Here is a 10000-nt window from a genome sequence, read left to right as displayed (position 1 = left end):
GTTCTTACTCTTTGTCATAACCGGCCCAGTCACACGTGGTCTTGTGTGTAATTTTAAGTTTGACGGTCATTTGGTCAGTTGCCGTGACTACACATAAGGACAATGCACGTAAAAACAGGCTTTGGTGTACGTTATCCAGTCGCTTGGTGTATTTTGGCGTTGGGACGGCCACTCCTCTGGGTCTCCGTGTGCAACAGTTAGAATACAGGAACAAACATGAGCCAGTCAGTCCTGGTCCGAGCGGTTAACAGGCTGCGGTTTGGCCGTACGGTTCAGATACTGTACTCGTATAGTGCGAGTGTACAGAGGAGATTATTGCCGAAGCTTCGGCGTTCAGCGGGAGCTGGGTGGAGAGAGCTGTGGAGTGGCAGGCTCTCACTCAGACACCAGCTCCCGCTTTGTCATCACCGAGATAAGACACATCTTTATTGTCATTGCACAATCATACTCATGTACAAAAGCACAACGAAATGGAGGCACTGTCCCACATCAGTGCAAAATATAAAAATAAAATAAAAAAATATATAAAAATATATAAGAAAAGTACATCTATCCAGGATAGAAATATACAGTGTGTACAGTATATACAAAGACAGTGAACCTTGTTTATTGCACATGACCTGCTGTCGGAAAGGTGGCTACTCAGATCAAGTAAGGTTATGTGTTTGCATGGGTTAGTTGTTGTAAAAGCTGTCCCCGAGACTGTTGCACTGACACAACTCTTCCACCTGTAACTAAATTCATCAGTACAACAAGAAGAAGAAGGAAACGCTCTTCAGTTGAAGCTGTGGTGGCTCTTAAAAGAGCCTTTGGTGCACTGCGTGCAGGTCACTGACAGCCGCTTTACTTCTTGGCTTTCTTGGCCGCGGTCTTCTTTGCCGGTGCTTTCTTGGCCACTGGCTTCTTAGCAGCCTTGGGCTTCTTCACGGCGACCTTCTTGGGGCTCTTCTTCACCACCTTCTTGGCGGGTTTCTTAGCCGGGGCCTTCTTGGGTGACTTCTTGGCCGCCGCCGCCGCCTTCTTTGCTGCGGGTTTCTTCGCCGCGGCGGGCTTCTTGGCAGCGGGCTTCCTGGCTTTGGGGGCCGGCTTCTTCTTCACAACTTTCTTGGCCGGCTTGGCGGCTTTGGGCTCCTTTTTGGCGAGTTTGAAGGACCCTGAGGCACCGGTCCCTTTGGTCTGAGTCAGGCTTCCCTTGGTCACCAGCTTAGTGACGGCGGTGTTGATGCGCTTGTTAGCCTTGGTCACGTCGATGCCCTTGGCAGCCAGTACCTTTTTCAGCGCGGCCAGCGACATCCCCTTGCGCTCCTTGGACTCGGCCACGGCGCTGAGGATCAGCTTCGGGAGACTGGGGCCATCCTTCTTGGGGCGGGGAGCGGTCTTCTTCTTCGGCGCTTTGGCCGGGGATTTCGCCGGGGCGGCAGCTGGAGCTTCTTCTGCCATCGTGGTGTGCGTGCGGTCTCTGCTGCGTCGGTCTGAAGGTGTCCGAGCTCAGCGCAGGAGGCGGGACTTATAAAGCACATGAGAACCGTGGAGAGGCAACACGCACCGCCGCTCCGCTGCCCCGCTCAAACGCGGCGACACTTTGTGTTTTCTCTTCCACATTTTGCCCACAAAACTGGCACAAAAGCGCCGTTTCCGAACCCCGGTGTTATCGCGGCGGCGAGGAAACACTATGCCCCTCAGACCGAGCTCACCTTCGGTGACCAGGACTCATTTATTGAAGTCCAGGAGGCTTCAAACCTCTCCCATACACAGGCACTCCGGACAACTCGCAGCGACTTTTCTCCACATTTCGTCTCATAAAATGAATAAAAGTCATTTGCAGGGGATGTGACAGTGGTGCACCAGGAAGCAGAGGCATTTGCGAGTGCAGTGAATCTGGAACCACCGGGGATGTGACATTTCTTTGGCTTTAATCAGAGCAGTCTTGTGCGAAGGTAAACACACGGACGCCGTCGGTGACTGGGCCGGTTAGGCGGACTCCAGGAACAGACCGAGCGTCTGGAAAAGACGTTCCGTTTCCACCACCTGTTAGATCTGACAGCAAGGGGCTGACGCGCACGGTGTAACAGGTCCACAATTCTCTGATTAAAGGCCCCAGCGAAGAAACGCTTCGTTCTTAGGCCGCACAGAGACCCGACGCGTTGATGTGGCTGTAATCGGCTTCCGTTGCTGTGGAAGTCTGCTCTGCACTATGTGTCTGATTTAAAGTTAGCAGACATAGGCTCGTTAAACTTTAGTGTTTTTGATTTAAATAGTCATAACAATGGGAGGTTTTCTACGCTGTGCTTTGTTTGTGAGCTGGTGGTAGGACTGCGTGACTTGGTGTTGTCTCGGCCGAGGAGCCGAATACCGGGAGAGGAACGGGTGAAACACATCTCTGCCACGAATCCGCCTCAGATCAGCAGTTACACAAAACCACGGCACTTCGCTCGGGATGAAAAGACAAACAGTCAGTCAGTCAGTCAGTCAGTCCGTCCGTCCGTAGAAAGCACACATATAAGATATGGCTCAATTTTTAACCATCACAGTTACACACGAGTGGGATTTTACATTTTTCTGCATAACTAGCCACGAAGGAGAAGTAAGCAAGTAAACTTTCTTTATGTAGCAGGAAGCAGTGCATTCCTCAAAATGCTGAACCTGAACCCATCGTGTCACATGCAGTTTCCCCACTGTGGGACTAATGGAGGTGTGTCCTATCTGCCGATCTACCTTCGTCTTCTTCAGCCCAGGCTTTATATTTCTCGGGGTTATTATCTCGTTTCTGGTGGATTTCACTTCTGTTGGGCCGTGCAGCTCTGTCACATAATATATCACTTCCCCCAGAAAAAGTGCTGCAATTGCAAAAGTTTTGGTATTCACATGTTTATTTCTTTTGTTTGTGTGGCGAGGGACACCTTCCACCCCAGGGCATACCTCGCATTTAAATACTTAGCAAACGTAGACGACACAGAGGTACATTACTATGGCAGAGACACCAGTTGAAAAATATATATATATATATAAATGTATTTAATTATCAACAAAACAAGCAGGGACTGGAACTGCTGGAAAAGAAAGAAAAAGGTTGCAAACAGATGAAAAAGAAAAAATACTTGCAACTTACTGAAATATTTAAAATGTACTTTATTACAATTAATCTACTGGGAGAGGAAGGCCTCGGCATTCCTTAAAAAAGGAAAACGGTTTAAAAGGTTTAAAATTCAAGTTCAAACACTGGGCAGAGGCCACACGCACAGAGGCAGACTAATCAAGGGAGTGCCAGGTGTGCTACCACCACCCACCTTCCGCGCTGCAAAACCAAACTCACGGCCACCACCCAGCAAACGCTGCAGCCTGTGGTGTCCCTGCGCGTTAACTCACATGCAGTTACACGAAGGGCCCTGACCACAGGTGCCCGGCCTCCCCGCATCAGCACTCCGCCCAGGAAAGAAAAGAACCTCCAAACGAAATTCAATCAACGTCAAATAAACAATGAGAGTAAAGCCAAAAAAATATAATGGAACCCAGTAGCCACAGAATAAACAATAATCAACAAAGCAAAAATGCAATGTGGCCCAGTTGCTTAGAAACACATTCAAACAAAAGAGATTAAACAAATTAGATGATTAAAGAGACAGAGAGTTAAACTCAAGGCAAAAATCAAGAACTAAAGGTCAAACTAATTCTACAGACCAAAACTAAATGCAAAGGATCGAGCTAAACAAGGGAACAAAGGTCAAACTAAGGTCAAACAGGAGCAGACTAGATGTGAACTATGTTTAAAAAGAGGGGGCAAAGCAGCAGCAGCGCAGGTGAACCTAAAAAGGAGAGGGGGTCCGAGACACCATTAACAAAGCTCACACTGCATATTTAAAACGTGTTTTAGCAGCAGAACAGTCCTGGGCCGACTCAGCACAGGATGTTAAACACCTGCACCAGAATCCTTCACATGGAATTCAGCACAGGGACAGAGCGGGAGGCAGGGGGGGGGGACAGACAAAAGCACACAGGTGTCTTATATAACCTGATGAGGAGCCTGATGAGGAGGAGTTGGGAGGGGCTGCCTCAAGCCCGCATTCAGCAGCTCTACCTAGACTAGCGGAGTATACACACACACACACACACACACACACACACACACACACACACACACACTGATACAGATCCGCACAGAGCTCAAATATGCACCGGACTAAAAATATTGGCACCCTTCACTTTAATATTTGTTATTTGTTATCACAGCCTTTGGAGAAAAAACACTGAGCTCAGTCGCTTCCTGTGACCACACATGACTTTCTCACACCTCTCTGCTGCAGTGTTGGACCGCTCCAGGTCTTTCACATTGGTAGGATGCCATCTCCCACCCCCACCCCCACACCAGCGCAACACAAAGGTCGAGTCAACTTTTCTCCATTTGAACTGGTGTTTAACTGGAAGCATGATTACCCCGCTGCCCGCACCTGTTACTTGCCACAGGTGCGTCTAAATACAAATTACAGGAGCAGCACATGCTTGACAAGCAATTATTTCTTACAATTTTCAGAATGTGCCAATAATTTTGGACAGTCCATTTTTTGAGTATTTGATCAAGTTTGGCTTCATTTATTTATTTGTTTGTTTGTTTGTTTATATATATATATGTCGTTTCTATACTAAAGAAAGAAACAAACGTCAAAACCAAAACATTTGAGAGAAGCGTTCCTTTTTCTGACAGAAGAGCAAGAGTGCCGATGTTTCTGGCCACGGAGAGCCCGCAAACTGAGCTCCCTGACAGGCTCATGCTGCCCTGCCGACCTCGATCAGGCCACATGCGCTTGCGTGACACTTCAAAAAGTCCTGGTTTAACCCTTTGCCATGGCTCTCCTCGTTAGTATAGTGGTGAGTATCCCCGCCTGTCACGCGGGAGACCGGGGTTCGATTCCCCGACGGGGAGAAACTTCCCTTTTTTTCATTCACATCAATGGACAGTTCGGAGTTGCCAATTCACGCTCCACACACAAAAGCACCGGCTTTGCTAGGATTCCTTAGCATGTTCTCAGATCAGTGAAGATGTCCTGGCTATGTTGAACTGTTGAAACTGTATATTAAACCACTGAGGCGTTGTGTACATATGTATGGAAAATAAATAGGGTTTAATATACAGTTTGATACGTCGTGTGGGTTAGTGCACATTATTAGATATTGTACAGTAAGTGAATAGAAGGAAGTCCGGGGGGGTCGGGGGCGTGTACCACGAAGGAAGTTCAACATAGCCAGGACATCCCTGTGTGACCTGGCTTCACTGCTAAGGACACCTAACCTAACGCCTCAGTGGTTTAATATACAGTTTCAACAGTTCAACATAGCCAGGACATCTTCACTGAGCTGAGAACATGCTAAGGAATCCTAGCAAAGCCGGTGCTTTTGTGTGTGGAGCGTGAATTGGCAACTCCGAACTGTCCATTGATGTGAATGAAAAAAAGCGAAGTTTCTCCCCGTCGGGGAATCGAACCCCGGTCTCCCGCGTGACAGGCGGGGATACTCACCACTATACTAACGAGGAGAGCCATGGCAAAGGGTTAAACCAGGACTTTTTGAAGTGTCACGCAAGCGCATGTGGCCTGATCGAGGTCGGCAGGGCAGCATGAGCCTGTCAGGGAGCTCAGTTTGCGGGCTCTCCGTGGCCAGAAACATCGGCACTCTTGCTCTTCTGTCAGAAAAAGGAACGCTTCTCTCAAATGTTTTGGTTTTGACGTTTGTTTCTTTCTTTAGTATAGAAACGACATATATATATATAAACAAACAAACAAACAAATAAATAAATGAAGCCAAACTTGATCAAATACTCAAAAAATGGACTGTCCAAAATTATTGGCACATTCTGAAAATTGTAAGAAATAATTGCTTGTCAAGCATGTGCTGCTCCTGTAATTTGTATTTAGACGCACCTGTGGCAAGTAACAGGTGCGGGCAGCGGGGTAATCATGCTTCCAGTTAAACACCAGTTCAAATGGAGAAAAGTTGACTCGACCTTTGTGTTGCGCTGGTGTGGGGGTGGGGGTGGGAGATGGCATCCTACCAATGTGAAAGACCTGGAGCGGTCCAACACTGCAGCAGAGAGGTGTGAGAAAGTCATGTGTGGTCACAGGAAGCGACTGAGCTCAGTGTTTTTTCTCCAAAGGCTGTGATAACAAATAACAAATATTAAAGTGAAGGGTGCCAATATTTTTAGTCCGGTGCATATTTGAGCTCTGTGCGGATCTGTATCAGTGTGTGTGTGTGTGTGTGTGTGTGTGTGTGTGTGTGTGTGTGTGTGTATACTCCGCTAGTCTAGGTAGAGCTGCTGAATGCGGGCTTGAGGCAGCCCCTCCCAACTCCTCCTCATCAGGCTCCTCATCAGGTTATATAAGACACCTGTGTGCTTTTGTCTGTCCCCCCCCCCTGCCTCCCGCTCTGTCCCTGTGCTGAATTCCATGTGAAGGATTCTGGTGCAGGTGTTTAACATCCTGTGCTGAGTCGGCCCAGGACTGTTCTGCTGCTAAAACACGTTTTAAATATGCAGTGTGAGCTTTGTTAATGGTGTCTCGGACCCCCTCTCCTTTTTAGGTTCACCTGCGCTGCTGCTGCTTTGCCCCCTCTTTTTAAACATAGTTCACATCTAGTCTGCTCCTGTTTGACCTTAGTTTGACCTTTGTTCCCTTGTTTAGCTCGATCCTTTGCATTTAGTTTTGGTCTGTAGAATTAGTTTGACCTTTAGTTCTTGATTTTTGCCTTGAGTTTAACTCTCTGTCTCTTTAATCATCTAATTTGTTTAATCTCTTTTGTTTGAATGTGTTTCTAAGCAACTGGGCCACATTGCATTTTTGCTTTGTTGATTATTGTTTATTCTGTGGCTACTGGGTTCCATTATATTTTTTTGGCTTTACTCTCATTGTTTATTTGACGTTGATTGAATTTCGTTTGGAGGTTCTTTTCTTTCCTGGGCGGAGTGCTGATGCGGGGAGGCCGGGCACCTGTGGTCAGGGCCCTTCGTGTAACTGCATGTGAGTTAACGCGCAGGGACACCACAGGCTGCAGCGTTTGCTGGGTGGTGGCCGTGAGTTTGGTTTTGCAGCGCGGAAGGTGGGTGGTGGTAGCACACCTGGCACTCCCTTGATTAGTCTGCCTCTGTGCGTGTGGCCTCTGCCCAGTGTTTGAACTTGAATTTTAAACCTTTTAAACCGTTTTCCTTTTTTAAGGAATGCCGAGGCCTTCCTCTCCCAGTAGATTAATTGTAATAAAGTACATTTTAAATATTTCAGTAAGTTGCAAGTATTTTTTCTTTTTCATCTGTTTGCAACCTTTTTCTTTCTTTTCCAGCAGTTCCAGTCCCTGCTTGTTTTGTTGATAATTAAATACATTTATATATATATATATATTTTTCAACTGGTGTCTCTGCCATAGTAATGTACCTCTGTGTCGTCTACGTTTGCTAAGTATTTAAATGCGAGGTATGCCCTGGGGTGGAAGGTGTCCCTCGCCACACAAACAAAAGAAATAAACATGTGAATACCAAAACTTTTGCAATTGCAGCACTTTTTCTGGGGGAAGTGATATATTATGTGACAGAGCTGCACGGCCCAACAGAAGTGAAATCCACCAGAAACGAGATAATAACCCCGAGAAATATAAAGCCTGGGCTGAAGAAGACGAAGGTAGATCGGCAGATAGGACACACCTCCATTAGTCCCACAGTGGGGAAACTGCATGTGACACGATGGGTTCAGGTTCAGCATTTTGAGGAATGCACTGCTTCCTGCTACATAAAGAAAGTTTACTTGCTTACTTCTCCTTCGTGGCTAGTTATGCAGAAAAATGTAAAATCCCACTCGTGTGTAACTGTGATGGTTAAAAATTGAGCCATATCTTATATGTGTGCTTTCTACGGACGGACGGACTGACTGACTGACTGACTGACTGTTTGTCTTTTCATCCCGAGCGAAGTGCCGTGGTTTTGTGTAACTGCTGATCTGAGGCGGATTCGTGGCAGAGATGTGTTTCACCCGTTCCTCTCCCGGTATTCGGCTCCTCGGCCGAGACAACACCAAGTCACGCAGTCCTACCACCAGCTCACAAACAAAGCACAGCGTAGAAAACCTCCCATTGTTATGACTATTTAAATCAAAAACACTAAAGTTTAACGAGCCTATGTCTGCTAACTTTAAATCAGACACATAGTGCAGAGCAGACTTCCACAGCAACGGAAGCCGATTACAGCCACATCAACGCGTCGGGTCTCTGTGCGGCCTAAGAACGAAGCGTTTCTTCGCTGGGGCCTTTAATCAGAGAATTGTGGACCTGTTACACCGTGCGCGTCAGCCCCTTGCTGTCAGATCTAACAGGTGGTGGAAACGGAACGTCTTTTCCAGACGCTCGGTCTGTTCCTGGAGTCCGCCTAACCGGCCCAGTCACCGACGGCGTCCGTGTGTTTACCTTCGCACAAGACTGCTCTGATTAAAGCCAAAGAAATGTCACATCCCCGGTGGTTCCAGATTCACTGCACTCGCAAATGCCTCTGCTTCCTGGTGCACCACTGTCACATCCCCTGCAAATGACTTTTATTCATTTTATGAGACGAAATGTGGAGAAAAGTCGCTGCGAGTTGTCCGGAGTGCCTGTGTATGGGAGAGGTTTGAAGCCTCCTGGACTTCAATAAATGAGTCCTGGTCACCGAAGGTGAGCTCGGTCTGAGGGGCATAGTGTTTCCTCGCCGCCGCGATAACACCGGGGTTCGGAAACGGCGCTTTTGTGCCAGTTTTGTGGGCAAAATGTGGAAGAGAAAACACAAAGTGTCGCCGCGTTTGAGCGGGGCAGCGGAGCGGCGGTGCGTGTTGCCTCTCCACGGTTCTCATGTGCTTTATAAGTCCCGCCTCCTGCGCTGAGCTCGGACACCTTCAGACCGACGCAGCAGAGACCGCACGCACACCACGATGGCAGAAGAAGCTCCAGCTGCCGCCCCGGCGAAATCCCCGGCCAAAGCGCCGAAGAAGAAGACCGCTCCCCGCCCCAAGAAGGATGGCCCCAGTCTCCCGAAGCTGATCCTCAGCGCCGTGGCCGAGTCCAAGGAGCGCAAGGGGATGTCGCTGGCCGCGCTGAAAAAGGTACTGGCTGCCAAGGGCATCGACGTGACCAAGGCTAACAAGCGCATCAACACCGCCGTCACTAAGCTGGTGACCAAGGGAAGCCTGACTCAGACCAAAGGGACCGGTGCCTCAGGGTCCTTCAAACTCGCCAAAAAGGAGCCCAAAGCCGCCAAGCCGGCCAAGAAAGTTGTGAAGAAGAAGCCGGCCCCCAAAGCCAGGAAGCCCGCTGCCAAGAAGCCCGCCGCGGCGAAGAAACCCGCAGCAAAGAAGGCGGCGGCGGCGGCCAAGAAGTCACCCAAGAAGGCCCCGGCTAAGAAACCCGCCAAGAAGGTGGTGAAGAAGAGCCCCAAGAAGGTCGCCGTGAAGAAGCCCAAGGCTGCTAAGAAGCCAGTGGCCAAGAAAGCACCGGCAAAGAAGACCGCGGCCAAGAAAGCCAAGAAGTAAAGCGGCTGTCAGTGACCTGCACGCAGTGCACCAAAGGCTCTTTTAAGAGCCACCACAGCTTCAACTGAAGAGCGTTTCCTTCTTCTTCTTGTTGTACTGATGAATTTAGTTACAGGTGGAAGAGTTGTGTCAGTGCAACAGTCTCGGGGACAGCTTTTACAACAACTAACCCATGCAAACACATAACCTTACTTGATCTGAGTAGCCACCTTTCCGACAGCAGGTCATGTGCAATAAACAAGGTTCACTGTCTTTGTATATACTGTACACACTGTATATTTCTATCCTGGATAGATGTACTTTTCTTATATATTTTTATATATTTTTTTATTTTATTTTTATATTTTGCACTGATGTGGGACAGTGCCTCCATTTCGTTGTGCTTTTGTACATGAGTATGATTGTGCAATGACAATAAAGATGTGTCTTATCTCGGTGATGACAAAGCGGGAGCTGGTGTCTGAGTGAGA

The 10000-nt window shown here is 48.1% G+C and overlaps 3 protein-coding genes and 2 non-coding genes across 5 annotated transcripts in view; 2 read left to right on the top strand and 3 right to left on the bottom strand.

Annotated features, from left to right (window-relative positions):
- Positions 1-196: 196 nt before the first annotated feature.
- LOC121190994 (histone H1-like) lies at positions 197-1489 on the bottom strand. The gene has a single exon (XM_041052038.1). The coding sequence runs from the start codon at positions 1438-1440 to the stop codon at positions 844-846; it is 597 nt and encodes a 198-aa protein (XP_040907972.1). The 5' UTR covers positions 1441-1489; the 3' UTR covers positions 197-843.
- Positions 1490-4846: 3357 nt separating this feature from the next.
- trnad-guc lies at positions 4847-4918 on the top strand. Its single transcript has one exon. It is a non-coding gene; the product is annotated as a tRNA-Asp (tRNA).
- A 442-nt stretch (positions 4919-5360) lies between these two features.
- LOC121190319 (alpha-1A adrenergic receptor-like) overlaps positions 5361-10000 on the bottom strand; it is a 13749-nt gene continuing 9109 nt past the window's right edge. Inside the window, exon 6 of the mRNA XM_041050947.1 lies at positions 5361-5437. Within this exon, the coding sequence (XP_040906881.1) occupies positions 5361-5437 (77 nt within the window). The remainder of the gene's footprint in view (positions 5438-10000) is intronic.
- On the bottom strand, positions 5456-5527 carry trnad-guc. The gene has a single exon. It is a non-coding gene; the product is annotated as a tRNA-Asp (tRNA).
- Positions 8886-9974, top strand: LOC121190995 (histone H1-like). The gene has a single exon (XM_041052039.1). The coding sequence runs from the start codon at positions 8934-8936 to the stop codon at positions 9528-9530; it is 597 nt and encodes a 198-aa protein (XP_040907973.1). The 5' UTR covers positions 8886-8933; the 3' UTR covers positions 9531-9974.

The sequence above is a fragment of the Toxotes jaculatrix genome, chromosome 12 (assembly GCF_017976425.1).
Source record: "Toxotes jaculatrix isolate fToxJac2 chromosome 12, fToxJac2.pri, whole genome shotgun sequence".
Taxonomy (NCBI): Eukaryota; Metazoa; Chordata; class Actinopteri; family Toxotidae; genus Toxotes; species Toxotes jaculatrix.
The sequence above is the reverse complement of the archived record's forward strand: the minus strand, read 5'-3'. Positions and strand labels throughout refer to the sequence as shown.

Bases quoted from the DNA above. Each gene is read 5' to 3' on its own strand.
- LOC121190995 (XM_041052039.1), top strand. From the start codon at position 8,934: ATGGCAGAAGAAGCTCCAGCTGCCGCCCCGGCGAAATCCCCGGCCAAA.
- LOC121190994 (XM_041052038.1), bottom strand. From the start codon at position 1,440: ATGGCAGAAGAAGCTCCAGCTGCCGCCCCGGCGAAATCCCCGGCCAAA.